The 19,063-nt window shown below is 41.3% G+C and overlaps 1 protein-coding gene across 2 annotated transcripts; it reads right to left on the bottom strand.

Annotated features, from left to right (window-relative positions):
- Positions 1-4,782: 4,782 nt before the first annotated feature.
- Positions 4,783-17,832, bottom strand: agpat9l (1-acylglycerol-3-phosphate O-acyltransferase 9, like). Of its 2 annotated transcripts, none has more exons than XM_014161799.2 (14): positions 17,746-17,832; positions 15,724-15,899; positions 14,960-15,026; positions 12,982-13,130; positions 12,519-12,664; positions 12,006-12,080; positions 11,779-11,868; positions 11,528-11,621; positions 11,198-11,313; positions 10,770-10,825; positions 8,058-8,143; positions 7,785-7,913; positions 7,627-7,706; positions 4,783-5,404 (listed from the first exon to the last, which is right to left on the bottom strand). In XM_014161799.2, the coding sequence occupies exons 2-14, from the start codon at positions 15,865-15,867 to the stop codon at positions 5,290-5,292; spliced, it is 1,347 nt and encodes a 448-aa protein (XP_014017274.1). In that variant the 5' UTR covers positions 15,868-15,899; positions 17,746-17,832; the 3' UTR covers positions 4,783-5,289. The 2 variants fall into 2 exon arrangements, with proteins under 2 accessions (XP_014017274.1, XP_014017275.1); XM_014161800.1 differs by having other exon boundaries at positions 15,724-15,896; positions 17,746-17,822.
- Between the last annotated feature and the right edge of the window lie 1,231 nt (positions 17,833-19,063).

The raw sequence follows: 19,063 nt of genomic DNA, 5'->3' as shown, positions 1-19,063 counted from the left end.
TCATGTCCATGTGTGTGGATACATGGCAATTTTTGCAATGCATCAAGTTCTCTCTGCTAAAACAGTCAATTAACATTTAACAATAATACAGCTATTTAATAAAACCATGCCTCAAACCATTTTAGGCCATTTAATTCTAACAGCATCTATGGATGTTTTCCATCGAAGCATGGTTTTGTTGATGTGTCAAGCAAAAATGTTACTTGTACAAAACAACTTTCCTGTTTTCATCTGAGGCATGTTATTGCTGGTCAATAAAAGCTGTTCTGGTGCTGCCTCGCCCTGTGCATCCAACAGAACCCTCTGTTTCAAGGGAACTATGCAGGAGGAGATGGGGATGTCTTAAAAGCACTAAAAAGGCTCATACATTTTTCAACTGGTCAAGCTCTATTTTCCTCAGACAATGGTAGAATTTCTCTGGTCAAACACTTTCCTCAGACAATGGTAGAATTTCTCTGGTCAAGCTCTATTTTCCTCAGACAATGGTAGAATTTCTCTGGTCAAGCTCTATTTTCCTCAGACAATGGTAGAATTTCTCTGGTCAAGCTCTATTTTCCTCAGACAATGGTAGAATTTCTCTGGTCAAGCTCTATTTTCCTCAGACAAAAGTAGAATATCTCTGGTCAAGTTTTATTTTCCTCAGATAATGGTAGAATATCTCTGGTCAAGCTCTATTTTCCTCAGACAATAGTAGAATATCTCTGGTCAAGTTTTATTTTCATCAGACAATAGTAGAATATCTCTGGTCAAGCTCTATTTTCATTAGACAATGGTAGAATTTCTCTGGTCAAGCTCTATATTCCTCAGACAATAGTAGAATATCTCTGGTCAAGCTCTATTTTCATCAGACAATGGTAGAACATCTCTTGCACATAAAGTTTATTATTTATTTTGTGCACCTTGGTTGGACTGCAAGGTAGCTACAGTACACTTACTCTGTAATACAAGATACTTAGTAAGTCTTCTCTGTCCTTACATTATGTTAACAGGTATCAGGAAATCAATGCGAGGAAGAAAATGCACAATAGCAACATTTTCGGGGTACGTGTCATCAGTGTTATGATACAATTAAATTAACTGATACAATGAATCAACAAGATTTTGTCCTGTGTTTTCACATGATTAAATAAAGTTTGCTTAATTTTAAAAACAGAATGCCAGCCAACACCTTGCTGATCCAGATGGAGAGAACATGGATACGTCGTCACCAGGTACGTTAGTAAGGAAGAGTACATTTTTTGCACCTTATATGCTAGTGTTATAAGTCTTACCTAAATATTAATGACTTAAATTGGCTTAACTCTTCCAGGTGTGAGTTGGGATCCTAACACACAACAGAAGAATGGAGGCAGTGATGGTGACAGCAACACCTCGGGAAAAGAACCCAAGGAAGAGAGCTTGAAAAAATCTAAAACGTGTACTCTTCTTTAGAGTATGAATGGACTTTACCTATGAATGGACTTCACATACTTGGTGCATTGATGCTGAACACCATCATGTTTTACTTAAAGTGCCATATAATCTCATTGTAGTCTTTATGATCACCAAGTTCTCTTCCTTGCCTGTTATTGTGATGAATCATACAAACTGCATGGGGATAGGGAGAATATCTTTCATCTGGGAATGACTGTGTCGCTGCAATCAATGCCTATCACTTTGTCTATTGAACAATTTTACTCTAAATAATACAGTGTTATTGATTGTACTGTTTGGCTCCCTTTCATAACCATAAGAATGTTGAATAATGTCACAGTTAGACTTGTCACGATACGAACATTTTACAAACTATACGATACCAGGCCAAGAATGACGATACCAAGTAGTACAGCGATACCACGGTGGAAAAAAATCTGTGGCATATCATCCTGTTCGCTCCGGATGCTTGTTTACGTTTTCTAAACGTTCTCCAAAAACCTGGTCACTGAAATTCACACTTCTACTCAATACAACACATTTCATTTAACTTCAAACTGTTCAGTGTATAATATAATACTGCATAGAATGGCTGATTGCTCATATTTGCAAAGGCCTACCTGTGATTTGGCTGGAGGAATGGGAGGAAGGAATAACCTGTATTCCACAGGAGGCTGCTGAAGGGAGGACGGCTCATAATAATGGCTGGAACGGAGCAAATGGAATGGCATCAAACACATAGAAACCATGTTTGATACCATCCCACTGATTCCGCTCCAGACATTACCACGAACCCCTACTCGCCAATTAAGGTGCCAACAACCTCCTGTGATATACATGCATAATGATCTTCATGTCATTGTGGCAGTAAAGGGAAAACACTGCATGAAACCTTAACACACACATTCTCTCTGTCTCCCTCATACACAACTTTTAAAACGTTAGGCACCAGAAATAAGACCTTTGACATTGTTTTGGCTGACATTACGCCTATATAAATCATACCTTTTGAAGCACATCGTTGTTTGTTATCAAACCAATAATTAGCGACCAGGGATAGGTTTAAAACGGCCCGCGACATGGTTTGTGAAATTATATAAAAATGCGCGTGAGTCGCGATAGAAATAAAAAAAAAGGCACATTCGGTAACATGGGTCATATTGTTTTAACCGTTTAGGCTAGAGACGATACGCTTTATTTGCTGTAAAGTTGCGAGCATGCCTGTCGCGAAGCTGTGCGCAATTTTCCCTCTGACACTCAGAGGCTACAGGACAGTGAACTTGCAAAGTCTACTCAGACTGGTCTGTGGTCTTGGTTATAACAGGCCATTTCTCGCTTAGCGAGCTGCTCCATTGTAACAAATGTAAAAATCTAACAGAAGACTCATCAGAGTCTGAGTCTGCATCCCCGCTAAATCATATATTTTTTTTTATACTGACGGAGGATAAAACGCGTAGAGCTGGTTGATTACAGCTGCCACACCTGATATGACCTGCTCATGCAAGAGACTAGTGGCTGTTGCTTAGATTCAACTTAATTTATAAAAACAGACTTTATAAACATTTTATAACAGGCTCTACCAGGTTCTTTAGAACGGTAGGGCTGAACAACTCAGTAGTATCATATGAAGGTACTAGGGTATTCTAAAATGTTGCTATAAATGTATGTTTGGTACCATGATACAGTGCGACCCATCATTCAGGGCAGGTGGGGTTATGAGCCCAACATTTTTTGCCAAAAAATAAAATAATAATAATATATATATATATATATATATATATATATATATATATTTTAAAAATACTTTTTGGGGAAGCTTGCCTGTTTTGCATGTTATTTTGGCATTAATACGTGTCACATATCAGTTTGAAAATGATGTAAAAATAATATATATCATTGAGTTAACAAGGCCGCATACAAACGTGGTCTCTTTTTTGTTTTCTTGAGTAAGGCAGCTCCAAAATGCAGATGTTTCAGCTTAGCTCAGTGCTTTCTGTGGTGGTGGGGCAAGCCAACAGAAAATATGGAGCGTTGCACCGTGATTGGCTCAGTGTTCTGTCACTCATGGGGACACAACGTCACTGCCAAGTCTAAGGGTAGACTTAGAAAATTCTAGCCCCTTGGGTGCTGCCATAGAGTTACATTAGAAGTGCCTGTCCAAGAAGGCTCAAGGTCATTGGCCACAGATAAAATGACGTCAAATCATGTTATATGTACAGTAGCTTTTGATTGGACTGATCATGTCAACGTCATACTTTCACAATCTTAGCTAGTAGTCATCATCATGAATCACGTCAACAATCTACTGGCAAATCCTTTTAAATCCTTGTCATAGGAAGAGAAATAATGAAAATAAATTATAGATAAAACGTATCGGTGCTCATCGGCCATCCAACACAAGTTGGAAATCGCAAATTCAATGAGTGGTTTGGAAGGAATCAGTTACAGTGGTGTGTGGTCCCAAATCTAGGATTAAGGGGTTCTTCCCTTGTTTAAAATGATAAAATTCAACATTGGCCATGCTGAAGCATGATTTGTGCCGCGCTCAAAACAACTTTTAACTCGGAGGACCGCCGCGCCACCTTCCTGTTCAAGTGAGCACAGCACAACGTGAGTCCAAAAATGTTTTGTATGCAGCTTCATAAATGATGTAATATGCCAGGGAGATATTTCCCCTCTTAACTTTGCCTACAACCTGTTTTAGAGAAATGAATCATTGAATATTGTATTATTTACGGTTCTAAGTTGGTGTACAGGGAAAAAGCCCATGTGTAAGAACAGCCCATGTTCTGAATTCTGTCGCTGTATGTTTTGAAAGTGCTAAACAAATAGTTATATTGACTAACGTTACATCTGTCCTAGCTCGCTCATTGTCTTAATCGAGAATACGGATTGCCTCCTATCCGCTTGTCGTCCCCTTATGCCATAGTTAGTACATCTCAACTGTCATTAGAAACCAGATTTGTTTAAGCAAGTCAGCCATGTTTTTTAAAAGGCAGTAAAAGAGGCTGAATGAACTGTTTCGCTTCCAGAAAAGGCTCCGCTGATAGCCAGGTGTATCAGTGGTAAGATGTTGGGACAGCTTTATGTAAGCCCTAACAGTTTGTGGGCACCGTTTGAGTACAATTAATGTATTGTTTCGTGGCTTGCTGGAATGCATTCCACTTTTCATATTTTTTTGCCCCACCAAGATTTACATGCTAAAATCGCACTGCCGTGATATCAAATCTTTGTACCGGTATATGATGCAAAACTAGTCACAGTACTGTCTATAAAACATTTAAAATCATCAATTGACAGTGTTTTACTGTTTCTGACTACATTGTTCTAGTAGCTGAGCTTGTTAATAAACACACCACTAAAAGAGGGAACAGCTGTACACTAATGTTTATTTTCAAACGATTAGCAGCATTGATCGATCTACTGGGCTCAACATACAGGAAGAAATAAAAAACGGAAAAAACATTCGGACAAAAAACAGCCAAAACTTTGACATTCAGAACTTTGGGATTAAACAACAACAAAAAGTTATACGGTCGTAAAAGGACTATTTGCAAGGTTATTCATTTATTCAAATGCCAAACACAGAATTTCAGTCATTTTCTAGCAGAACAATAAAGAGCTATTCCAATCGGACTTGCAGTTCATCTCCTTTACAGTTCCATTGCACTAGTGTTGACACAGTCTTTCCATTGTAATGCCATTGGCTTATCAGTTATCATACAGTCTGCAAGACACTGTAAATGTTACATCACTGAATGGTCCATCCACACGATGGCAGTCTAGTCCGTGGTCATCAGTATTAGTCAGTCAGTCATCAGGCGGGAATGGCCATCTCCTGTCCATACTCCCCCTTACATGTGGTAGTGGAGGGTGTCAGTCACTGTGACTGCTGTTGTCCTCCTCACTCCCAACCACCATGCTGCTGTACATCTTCTGCTGCTCCTCTTTAAACATATCCTTCACCTTGGCTCTCTTCAGGCCCCCATCCCTACACAGGAACAAACACACGTAAGAAACATTTACATTTGTAATTTAGCAGACACTTATACATTTCATACTTTGCCCCCGTGGGGATCGAACCCACAACTCTGGCGTTGCAAGCGCCATGCTCTACCAACTGAGCCACATGGGACCCATGTTCTTCAAGAATGTATGTTTTCTAAGAAACAAACGTGTCTGTGCTTTTTTTGTTTCACCTTTATTTTAGCAAGGAGACCCAATGAGACCAAGGTCTCTTTTACAGGGGAGCCCTGCATATTTATTTTTTATTTAACTAGGCAAGTCAGTTAAGAACAAATTCTTATTTACAATGACGGCCTACACCGGCCAAACCCGGACGACGCTGGGCCAATTGTGCTCTGTCCTATGAGACTCCCAATCACGGCCGATTGTGATACAGCCTGGATTTGAACCAGGGTGTCTGTGGTGATGCCTCAAGCACTGAGATGCAGTGCCTTACACCACTGCGCCACTCAGGAGCATATACACAATTTACAAATAAAACATACAGTGGGGGAAAAAAGTATTTGATCCCCTGCTGATTTTGTACGTTTGCCCACTGACAAAGAAAGGATCAGTCTATAACTTTAATGGTAGGTTTATTTGAACAGTGAGAGACAGAATAACAACAAAAATATCCAGAAAAACATGTCAAAAATGTTAAATTGATTTGCATTTTAATGAGGGAAATAAGTTTTTGACCCCCTCCCAATCAGAAAGATTTCTGGCTCCCAGGTGTCTTTTATACAGGTAACGAGCTGAGATCAGGAGCACGCTCTTAACCACAGTTTGTTACCTGTAAAAAAGACACCTGTCCACAGAAGCAATCAATCAATCAATCAGATTCCAAACTCTCCACCATGGCCAAGACCAAAGAGCTCTCCAATGATGTCAGGGACAAGATTGTAGACCTACACAAGGCTGGAATGGGCTACAAGACCATCGCCAAGCAGCTTGGTGAGAAGGTGACAACATTTGGTGCGATTATTCGCAAATGGAAGAAACACAAAAGAACTGTCAATATCTCTTGGCCTGGGGCTCCATGCAAGATCTTACCTCGTGGAGTTGCAATGATCATGAGAACGGTGAGGAATCAGCCCAGAACTACACTGGAGGATCTTGTCAATGATTTCAAGGCAGCTGGGACCATAGTCACCAAGAAAACAATTGGTAACACACTACGCCTTGAAGGACAGAAATCCTGCAGCGCCCGCAAGGTCCCCCTGCTCAAGAATACATATACATGCCCACCTGAAGTTTGCCAATGAACAGCTGAATGACTCAGAGGACAACTGGTGAAAGTGTTGTGGTCAGATGAGACCAAAATTGAGCTTTTTGACATCAACTCAACTCGCCGTGTTTGGAGGAGGAGGAATGCTGCCTATGACCCCAAGAACACCATCTCCACCGTCAAACATGGACGGGGCCATGTACCGTCAAATCTTGGGTGACAACCTCCTTCCCTCAGCCAGGGCATTGAAAATGGGTCGTGGATGGGTATTCCAGCATGACAATGACCCAAAACACACGGCCAAGGCAACAAAGGAGTGGCTCAAGAAGAAGCACATTAAGGTCCTGGAGTGGCCTAGCCAGTCTCCAGACCTTAATCCCATAGAAAATCTGTGGAGGGAGCTGAAGGTTCGAGTTGCCAAACTTCAGCCTCGAAACCTTAATGACTTGGAGAAGATCTGCAAAGAGGAGTGGGACAAAATCCCTCCTGAGATGTGTGCAAACCTGGTGGCCAACTACAAGAAACGTCTGACCTCTGTGATTGCCAACAAGGGTTTTGCCACCAAGTACTAAGTCATGTTTTGCAGAGGGGTCAAATATTTATTTCCCTCATTAAAATGCAAATCAATTTATAACATTTTTGACATGCGTTTTTCTGGATTTTTTGTTGTTGTTATTCTGTCTCTCACTGTTCAAATAAACCTACTATTAAAATTTATAGACTGATCATTTCTTTATCAGTGGGCAAACGTACAAAATCAGCAGGGGATCAAATACTTTTTCCCCCCCCACTGTAATACACATTTACAAGATGACAAAACACACTCAAGAGAAACAATCCCATTCCTCAGCAAAGACATCCCCAATGCCTAGGTCAAAGACAGTCCAGTACAAGGCAGTTAGGCTGTCAAATGTTTATTCCTAGGCTCTAGTGCAAGTGAATTATCAGAAAATCCTTATAGGACGGAAGGATATTCTTACCAGGACAAGTCCACTAGTCCCCCCCGATGTGCGATGGCAGACTTAACTCTGTTGGCAAACTGGACAGCATCCTCCCCTTCCTGTGAAAAGAGGAAATAGATCAGTGGCACTTGGTGCATGGCTGGCAGGTTGTGTGTGTGTGTGTGTTGTATACACACCTGTTGGGTCATGGCTGGCAGGTACCAGACATTGCAGACTATAGCCCAGCTGGTCATCATCCTCAGCAGGTAGCTCACCATGTTGTACTTGGCACTGTTCCAGAACGCATCCCCAAACTGAGGGTCATACTGCAGGAGGGAGATGGTCCCACAGTTGACAGAACACCTCTTCAAAGATGTGCTGACATTTTCATGCAACTTTCCCAATGCCATCTTTGCGTGATTTAAGGAAAAGTCAACTACTGAACAGAAGCAGTGATATTGATGCCTCACCTTTATGGCTACTGGATATATTGTTCCTCCAATTTCAAAACTTCCCTTTTTGAACATCATGACAGATGTGTTGTTGATACAGGTCCCTGAGGACACCAGAAATATGGACTGGAGATAAGCCACAAACACACAGTATAAAGATAGAGATCCTATGATAACAACAATGCTCTCCAAAATGACAGAAAAGGGTGAAAGCTGCAAGGCCCTGAATATCAGATATATATATGAATATATAGATATGATATGATATATATATATATATCACACGTGACTTGCATATACTGTATACAGCAGTGGTTCCCAAACTTTTTATAGTCCCGTACTCCTTCAAACATTCAACCTCCAGCTGTGTACCCCCTCTAGCACCAGGGTCAGCACACTCTCAAATGTTGTATTTTTGCCATCACTATAAGTCTGCCACACACACACACACACACTATACAATACATTTATTAAACATAAGAATCAGTGTGAGTTGTCACAACCCAGCTTGTGGGAAGTTTCAAAGAGCTCTTATAGGACCAGGGCACAAATAATATAATAATAATCAATAATTCTGCTCTTTATTTAGCCCTCATATAAAACCTTATTTGTTCAGCAAAAAATGGTGAATAACTCACCACAGGTTAATGAGAAGGGTGTGCTTGAAATTATGCACATAACTCTGCAATGTTGAGTTGTTTTGGAGAGAGTCTCAGTCTTAAGTCATTTTCCACACACAGTCTGTGCCTGTATTTAGTTTTCATGCTAGCGAGGGCCGAGAATCCACCCTCACATAGGTACATGTCTTAACAGCGCAAGTTTCCAAGGCAAGAAACTGAGCGTAGTATCCAGAAATCTGGCAGTGGCTTCTGATTAAATTCAATTTCCACAGGCTCTCTTTTTAAGATATCGGTAAGTGGACTAGAGGCAGGGCATGAAAGGGATAAAGAATCCAGTGGTGTGTGTCGTCTGTTTCAGGAAAGTACCTGTGTAATTGCGCACCCAGCTCACTCAGGTGCTTCGCTATAGCACATTTGACATTGTCCGTAAGCTTGAATTCATTTGCACACAAAAAATCATACAATGATGGAAAGACCTGTGTCGTCCTTGTTAATGCAGACAGAGAAGAGCTCCAACTTCTTAATCATAGCCTCAATTTTGTCCCGCACATTGAATATAGTTGCGGAGAGTCCCTGTAATCCTAGATTCAGATCATTCAGGCGAGAAAAAACCTCACCCAGATAGGCCAGTTGTGTGAGAAACTCGTCATCATGCAAGCGGTCAGACAAGTGAAAATTATGGTCAGTAAAGAAAACTTTAAGCTCGTCTCTCAATTTAAAAAAATTTGTCAATACTTTGCCCCTTGATAACCAGCGCATTTCAGTATGTTGTAAAAGCGTTACATGCTCACTGCCCATATCATTGTATAATGCAGAAAATACAGGGGCCTTGCTTTAACAAAGTTAACCATTTTCACTGTAGTGTCCAAACCGTCTTTCAAGCTGTCAGGTATTCCCTTGGCAGCAAGAGCCTCTCGGTGGATGCTGCAGTGTACCCAAGTGGCGTCAGGAGCAACTGCTTGCCCGTGCGTTACCACTCCACTATGTCTCCCTGTCATGGCTTTTGCGCCATCAGTACAGATACCAACATATCTTGACCACCAAAGTCCATTTGATGTCACAAAGCTGTCCAGTACTTAAAAAATATCCTCTCATGTTGTCCTGGTTTCCAGAAGAGGTCTTCCTTAATTTACCCCCCATAAACGTAACGGACATATACCAGGTGTGCCAGGCCCGCCACGTCGGTTGACTCATCCAGCTGAAACGCATAGTAATTGTTTCAAAACATCTCCTGCCATGTCACTGATGCGTCGTGAAACAGTCGTTTTTTTTGGCATTTTCCCCCAGCATTGTCCCAGCCATATCAGAGGCAGTAGGAAGAATTAAGTCCTCCACAATGGTATGGGGCTTGCCTGTCTTAGCCACTCGGTAGCTCACCATATAAGACGCTTCTAGCCCCTTCTTATTAATGGTATCTGTTGCTTTTATACATGTATTACTACTCAAACGTCTTTATTTTTGCTAAAAAAAACTCCTGTGGCTTATTTTTCAAATTGTCATTTTTCATTTCTAAATGTCTGCGCAAGAGTGAAGGTTTCCAGCGAGAGAGTAATGGTTAATGTGATTTTATGTTAATTATTTGACTAGGCTACCTGTATTTGACATTGTGTTGTTCTTTCGCTGATCACTAGATGGTTTAAATGTATTTTTGGCAGTGAAACGAGGCTACTCAGGTGAGAAAAAAAATAACTCACCCAAATGTATAGCCCTGTTGGAAAATAAAAATGTACTGTTTGAAAATGTGAAGAAAATGATTTCAGTTTGGGAATATCTGGTATACAGCATATGTATATTTGTAGGTGTAGGATCAGCTTACCCTACCTAACCAAGGCACTGGCTTAAATCAGTGTCTAAGGGCAACTTAATGCTAATCCATTTGGGCCAATGTAGCACTTACCGGTCACACTTTATTCAGATAGTCCGGATTTTCCATCTGTAGATGCTCTACATATAGTTTGTTAGCATGACCATCTGTTGATAAGCAACTGCTTGCTAGGGTTAGGGGTAGAATAAGGGTGAGGGTTAAGTTTAGGGTTAAGGTTAGAGCTAGGGTTAGTAGATTGTAGAGCATCTACAGATGGACTGACTATCCAAATCAAATGGAACCCACCTTCTGGAAAGATCAATATAGGAAGCTTTGTGTTGTCATTCACGTGATCCGTCAACCTGCAAACATTAATAACAGTTAGAAAATCTAACCTTATATCTGGGAGGAGTATGAACATAGCTCCAACTGGAACTATAATGTATGTCCATATCAGAAAATGTCAGTGTTAAATTATATCCCTAATTGTCAATGGCAATGAATTGTGACTAATACATTTGTGCATGAATGTGCTGGTTTGGTTTTACTGACAAGCACTTATAAAGCAGAGAACATACTGTAAGTAAGCTGTCTGGCAGGAGTATGTTATCTGGATGAGGAAATATGATGAGATATGACTGATTATTTGTCTGTAGCCATTTTCAATGGGCATGTCCTTGCTTGTCTGAACATTGTAGGTAGAGATAGGAATAACAGTGAACAGGTAAGTTCACCTCTTGGCCACCAGGTGGCGATCTTTCATATCAGCTCTCTCAAACCAGATGTGAGGACAGGACCTGGCCATGGCCCTCTGCAGCACTCCCATCAGACCACCATGTGACTGGCCCACCTAAAACACATCAGATCAAATCCCATCTAAAGTCCTCAGAATTCCTTTCACAGACAATTCATCTGATTAGGATTAAAGAAGTATAAAGTAGTACATTTCCTGATAAATGTAAAGTACACAAACGTAGAAAAGCAGTCAATTGAGTGTCAATCAACAAATTTCACACAGGTCAGCCATTTCAAGCGAGGCTTAATGTCAGCTTTATTTCACATACCATGGCGTAACACCCGTCGTTGCAGAGAATTACGATATCAATCGGGGAGGTGTGATTGGCCACACAGATTCCTCCTTTTCTGGGTCTGTTTTCTCTGTAAAACAAGATAGAGACCACACACACACGTTAAAGTAAAAAAAAAAAATCTCTGCACACATCATGAGGACCAACAGTAAGGTCACTTGGGGACAGGATGGTGCGTAATAGCCTGCTGAATAGAGATGTGTGAGAGGGGAGGTCAGTTAACTGACTTGTTATAGTAGTGGATGGTGCAGGAGAGGCCTCGGGCACAGATCCTGTAGCACATCACATGGACCCAATCGCTCAGCCAGGACTTCAGCCTACAGAACACAGACGGACACACATGGACACACAAGATGCTACTTTAAAGATGACTAAAATACAATTACGAGAGGAATGTCTCAGTCTTTAAAACAATCCTGTGTGAACTTATAGATTCAAAGCTGTGTAAGTGTACCTCCAGTTAGGGAGGAATCCTACAGCAGTGGTTCCTATCACCAGCCAGGTCAGGCCTATAGATGCCAGCGTGATCCTGAAAGAAAACATTCTCACTCAGGAACATACATGACACTACAACACATTATGCTGGTCATGAGCCAACACTCCACACCACAGGAGGTTGGTGGCACCTTAATTGGGGAGGACAGGCTCGTAGTAATGACTGGAGCGGAATGGTAACTAATACACCAAACACGTGGCTTCCAGGTGTTTGATGCCATTCGCGCTGTTCCGGACATTATTATGAGCCGTTTTCCCCTCAGCACCAACCTGTGCTCCACACTTTATTGATATCTGTGGTTGTGCATCCTGTCTATTCAGCCACTAGCTGGATAATTTGTGGTAAGCACTGCATTTAATATTACTGGTGCATGGTATGTATGTTTGGTTCAGGGATGTGAACTGTAGGAGAAGTGAGGCCTTACTACAGGGGAACAGTGATTATGAATGATTTCACACGCCCAGGTGTTACCTGAGTGGAGCCAAGATGCAGTAGCGTATGAACACGCCCAGCCCCCAGACCATAGTCAGTTTGAGGCTGATGTACTGGAAGTCATTGTTGGTCCGAGTTAGCAGGTTCCACGACACCAGCTCCTCTGATGAAAACCGCTGGGTCACCTTGAAATCAGAAGAACAACATTACAAATAATGTAGACCTACCTGTACAGAAAGAAAGTCTGGACTTTGAATAGATGTTGTACTGTTTTTCCCAATCCTGAATCAACCCCTGGCCCTAAACACTTCCTGATGCCCCTTCGTTGACATGAAAGGACTGGATGTGTGCAGTAGAGGCAATAAATAGGAAACTCATCTTAGCCTACCAGAGGGTTAGGCATTACTGTATGGCTCAGATCTATCAGGGTCCATCATGGAATATCTAGCATTAGGGGTACATTTGGAATTAGGCATCAATCTTATTCTAGTTGTGATCTCACCTCATCCTCTACGATGTCCTCGATGCCTCGTCTGTAGAAGTAGAAACAGTCACTGAGTGTGAAGTCCCCTCCCACTGGTGGTTTGGGGCGACTGCGCCTCAACTCCCCCAGAGCCTCCTCCATAGAACCATCATCCCTCTGGATGAGGCCTGGAAATCCACACACAAAGATATCACCTAGTCAACCCTATATCATTTTCAGATGTGATCATATCGTACCGCTATCTGTAGTTGATAAACATGAATTAGTTTTATATTTTACCATCAATACAGACAGCATTCACAGAGTCACAAACAAAGAGCTTCAAAGTCCAATAAGTTTATTCATTTTGAGTGACAAATATGTCAAACGACCATGGACATGTTAGGAGCTGTCGAGGAAGGAAATGAGTCACAGAACTGCAACACATTTAAGAGAGTGTCACCAACTAACTCACACTGTTGCTCCATATTGAGAAATAGAGATATCTTGGGCTGATAGCCGAGTGGAAGAATCGCCAACCACAACCCTAATCGTGACCCTAAACAGGTTAAATCACCAATACCATTTTCCTAAAGAATCCATAAGAAATGACAGGCCATCAAACATAGTAAACGGACCTTTGTGTGTCTGTCATCTCGAGGTAATCACAGGTCTAGGATCAGATTACCCCACCACAAAGTGTATCCCTTCCTCCTAGAGGTCTGAAGGCAGTGAAATCAGCTGAGGAGACTCAATCTGATGACGCACGAGGCAAAGTTCAGGAGAGAGACAGAGTGACTGACTTTATGCTGAATTCAATCAATCCTGCTAAAGCAATGTTTATGCTGTGACCCATTTGTTTTCTTTGAAAACTACAACCAGCATATACAGTAAGGGGAGTACAATACAGAAACCATCCTGTGAGTTTATATCTAACAAATTAAAAGAGCATCTTAATGTGCTGTGCTAGCTAGTGAACACAGCACTGTGAGTTTGATTGAATTTCCCCCTGACAAACCTATAAGACTGCTGATTGTGAAATGATTGCGTCAGTGGATAGATAGGCAGCCAGCACAGAGCCACATCATTCAGCACAGAACATTGGAAATGCTCACGATCACAGTCTGCTAATTAACAGACTGCTCCGAGCCTTCTCCACTGCAAGCCCCTGCCAAGCACTATAACAAATAAATCAGGTTTACACCGTCTCTAGGTTCTCAGTGGTATAATTAAGCAATAAGGCCAGAGGGGGTCCGGTATATGGCCAATATACCACGGCTAAGGGCTGTTCTTATGTGTGATGCAACGCAGAGTGCCTGGATACAGCCCTTAGCCGTGGTATATTGGTCATATACCACAAACCCCAGAGGAGCCTTGTTGCTTTTATAAAAGTGGTTACCAACGTAATTAGAGCAGTAAAAATGTAAGTATTGTCATACTGTCAGCCAATCATCATTCAGGACTTGAACCACCCAGTTTATCATTTCATATAGGTTACCCCATCCCATCTAACATGCCTTGAGCTCATTGAAAATATCTATATTATAAATGCAACCTATTTCAACCATTGACAGCTGACTGAAATCAGTCCTGACATGATATTTTCAATGCACTCAGCAGAAGAAAACCTGTTTAACTACTATGGTACACTAACATACAGGATTTGTTCTAAGGCACTTTACATGCAAATTAGCTTCTGAACACAGCAGATAAACAACAGTGGCTTTGGGAACCAGTGTTGTTGAGAGAGAGGAGAAACAGAATGAACAGAAACATACTGTATATGTTTCTTTATGAGTTTCTCAAGGGCAAAGGGAGTGACTGAAAACGTTGAGGTTTCTCTTTCCCACACATTGGCCAGACTTGTAAGCCTAAAATATCAACGATGCAACTTTAGGGAATCCCCACAATAATTTCCTTATCAGAGACCAGCGAGTAAATAAATCTCTCTATCCATTCATCCATCCTGTCAATCGATCAAGCAAATTAATCCAATGAGCTCTGCTCATTGACTCACCGTTGGATGAGGAGGATTCGATTATATGCTGCTCTTTGTTGACTGTCTGGATCCTCAACGTGGCCCACTGGAGAACAGGAGAGATGAGAAACATCTTTAGCCTTTGACATCTCACCCCATGACCCACAGCAGGACAGGAGAGAAAGGACATACACATATTCACCCCTGAACTCTCACTCCAGATAAGCCCCTGGACAGTGTTTGAAAGGTTATTATTTACATTTTTTCCAGGAGGCCACAAGGTTACAGGATGTTCAGATGGAAAAGTGCAGTGTAGAGAACATACGTGCTTTTCTGTCAAAAATCATGTCAGTTCTATACATTTATTGCGATTCAATGTTCCAAACATATTGCTCACCATATGTCTGCTGCAGAGGGACAAGAGCCATGAGAAAACGAGTTTTGATCAGTCATGGAAACAAAAGTGCTGAAAACAAATTGGCTCCATATTTAAGAAGATGAGAACATGCTATGAAGGGAAATTACTGGAGTTTTAGTGCAGGTACAGCCCACCAGCTCAGAATAATATTGCGATATGAAACTGTATCGATTTTTTTCTCCCTCACTAATGTTGTAGTATAAATACATACATTAAGGACACAAGTCTTATATTTAGGACATGATGAATAGATAACATTTAAGACAACTATAGACACATGAAGCTGTACCCCTCACGTTGTCTGAGTAATGCAGTTTACCAGATTTTCCCATTTTATTGTAACCCCCCCTCCCCTCCCCCCTACTTCTGAACAGAGGCAGTTTACCTCAAGGGTTTTGACCAAGATCTTCATGTATGTCTCAGAGATGCCCAGGGAGAAGCCAAACATGGCAGGCACCATGAGAAGAGCCACAATGAGGTAGACCCACACCTTCAGCCCTGCCAGGACCACCACCCAGAAATCCTCCATCGCTACAGACCACTCTACAGTATGTCACCCTGCTGAAACAACAAGAGGAGATTGATAGCAGAAATAGCATAGCAAGCTTATGTGTAGGCTATGGGAGATAGGGACATAAACACACACATTGAACCAACATTGAAGGGTGTCAGAATAGCCTCTCTGTATGTAAGTGTACTATAGCCAAGTCTGCCATGAAGCCTGGACTTTTATGGCACAGAAGCTCAGGGTGTTGCTGGTTCAATATCTGACAGTACTACCTCAATTGCTACAGTTAAAGATATAGCTCACCCAAATTACATATTGGTTTCCTTACCGTGTAAGCAGTCTATGGACAAGGTGAGACAGCAAATTAATTCCATGCTTTGATCAATGCTACGATGCTTTACATATGACATGTGAAAAATGCTAATATCGGTGATATTGACTTGCATTGGATTTGTTCCACAAATTCCTTAAAGAAAGAAAATGTATCAGACAGTGGCCAGGTAAACAAAACCAAAGCATGGATGTCTGTCATACCATTTCCATAGACTGCTTACAGGGTAAGGAAAAGATTTTGATAATTTTGTTATTTGGGTGAACTATCCCTTTAACTATAGGCTAGAGAGGGTGGAAAATGATAATGCTCAGATTTTAGGACATACATAGAACATGGCTACACATCAGGTAAGTGTGTGACTATGTAAAGCAGAATGAAACAAATATATGAATAACATAGAATGTGTAATCTATTAGATCAAAAACACAAAGGGAGTTGAAGTAGGCCTACTACACTGAACTAAAAAATAAATGCAACATGTAAAGTGTTGGTCCTATGTTTCATGAAGTGAAATCAAAGATTCCAAGAATGTTCCATACGCACAAAAAGCTTCTCTCAAATGTTGCGCACAAATTTGTTTACAATCCCTGTTAGTGAGCATTTCTCCTTTGCCAAGATAATCCATCCACCTGACAGGTGTGGCATATCAAGAAGCAGATGAAATAGCATGATCATTACACAGGTGCACCTTGTGATGGGTACAATAAAGGCCACTCTAAAATGTGCAGTTTTGTCACACAACAATGCCACAGATGTCTCAAGTTGAGGGAGCGCGCAATTGGCATGCTGACTGCAGGAATGTCCCCCAGAGCTGTTGCCAGTGAATTAAATGTTCATTTCTCTACCATAAACTACCGCCAACCCCAGGACATCCACATCCGGCTTTTTCACCTGCGGGATCGCCGGAGACCAGCCACTCGGACAGCTGATGAAACTGAGGAGTATTTCTGTCTGTAATAAAGCCCTTTTGTAGGAAAAAACTAATTCTGATTGGCTGGACCTGGTTCCCCAGGGGGTGGGCCTATGCTCTCCCAGGCCCACCCATGGCTGCGCACCTGCCCAGTCATGTGAAATCCATAGATTAGGGCATAATAAATGTATTTAAATTGACTGATTTCCTTATATGAACTGTAACAGTAAAATCGTTGTCACATGTTGCGTTTATATTTTTGTTCAGTGTAATAATAGGCTAACGTAGACCTACTAATATTGGGCTAAGTAGGACTACTATCAACAAATCCAAGGCGCATGTCTGAAATGACAAGTTCAAACGCGACAGAAAGAAGCCCAACATTTAATTATAGGCTAATACAAATCTATCTAGGCTGACGATCGTAAACTCCATTTAAAATAAACTTCAATTTGAGATTGCGCAACATATACGCTCGTCACGAAAAACCTCAACCGGAGACACTCAATTCATTTCAACATCAATAGCCAATTATAAACAGAGTAGGCTATTGGACACAAATAAACCAAATCGCTTGACAAAAAACTGTCAGCAAATTGGCCAGACAATTACAAAGTTTGGTTCCCGATATTCAGCCTGGCGTGGTAGATCTTACCTGTCAAACTCCAGTCCATGTTACCATGCCCTTCCCTATTGTAGAACTCATACGACTATGTGTGAAGCTAACCACAATAGGTATTAGCCACAATAGTGGAATTTGCGGTTCGCTTTCAAAATAAAAGTCCATAATTGAAACTGATCCAAACGGCAACAAATAGGGGAATAATTCCATATTTGGATTAGATAATGCTAAACAAGGTTGAAATGTTGTTACATAACTTAATAATAAATACAATAATGTATTTATTTGACAATAAACAGTAAACAAACTGTTCAGATCCCACTGTGGCTGTAATAGACTGCATACTTGCATTGGGGGCACAGGCATTGTACAGCCTTAACTATAGAGCAGTGGTGGCTGGCGGGAGGAGCTATAGGAGGACGAGCTCATTGTAATGGCTGGAGTGGAATTAATGAATGATATCAAACACATCAAACACATGGAAATCACATTAGACTCCACTCATAAATTCCTTTCCAGCCATTACAAGGAGCCCATCCTCCTAGAGCTCCTCCCACCAGCCTCCACTGCTATAGAGTGTGCACCCATGAAATGTAGAGTTTACGCAAATATTATCATCATAGCTCTTATTGCAGGACTCTGAAACCACTGTGAAATGAGCCACAGCTCACCAGTCAAGCTATTTTATTTTAATAATTATTTTAATTTAACCTTTATTTAACTAGGCAAGTCACTTAAGAACAATTTCTTATTTACAATCATGGCCTGCCAAAAGGCCACACAACACACACAACACTACATAAAGAGAGTGTAAGACAACAACATAACCAAGGCAGCAACACATGACAGCACAGCATGGTACAAACATTATTGGGCACAGCGCAAAGGGCAAGAAGGTAGAGACAACAATACATCACACAAAGCAGCCACAACTGTCAGTAAGTGTCTTTGAATGAAGAGATTGAGATAAAACAGTCCAGTTTGAGTGTTTGTTGCAACTCGTTCCAGTCGCTAGCTGCAGCGAACTGAAAAGAGGAGCGACCCAGGGATGTGTGCGCTTTGGGGACCTATAACAGAATGTGACTGGCAACTTTTGCTATTGTGCGTATTGAACATTAATATAGGACTGTAAAGCCTAACCTATGGAGTGTGCACCCATGGAGTGGGCTATCAGTCTACCTAGTGACACCCACAGAACACAACTACGTAGTTTGCACCAATATGAGCGTCATACCTCTTATCTTGTTGCAGGACAAACACTGTGAAATGAGCCACATTAGCTTATCTATTGTGCGTATTGAACATTAATATTGGACTGTATAGCCTTATCTATGGAGTGTGCACCCATGAA

The sequence above is a fragment of the Salmo salar genome, chromosome ssa20 (assembly GCF_905237065.1).
Source record: "Salmo salar chromosome ssa20, Ssal_v3.1, whole genome shotgun sequence".
In the NCBI taxonomy this organism is placed as follows: Eukaryota; Metazoa; Chordata; class Actinopteri; order Salmoniformes; family Salmonidae; genus Salmo; species Salmo salar.
Note: the sequence above shows the minus strand (reverse complement) of the source record. Positions and strands in the feature narration are given on the sequence as shown.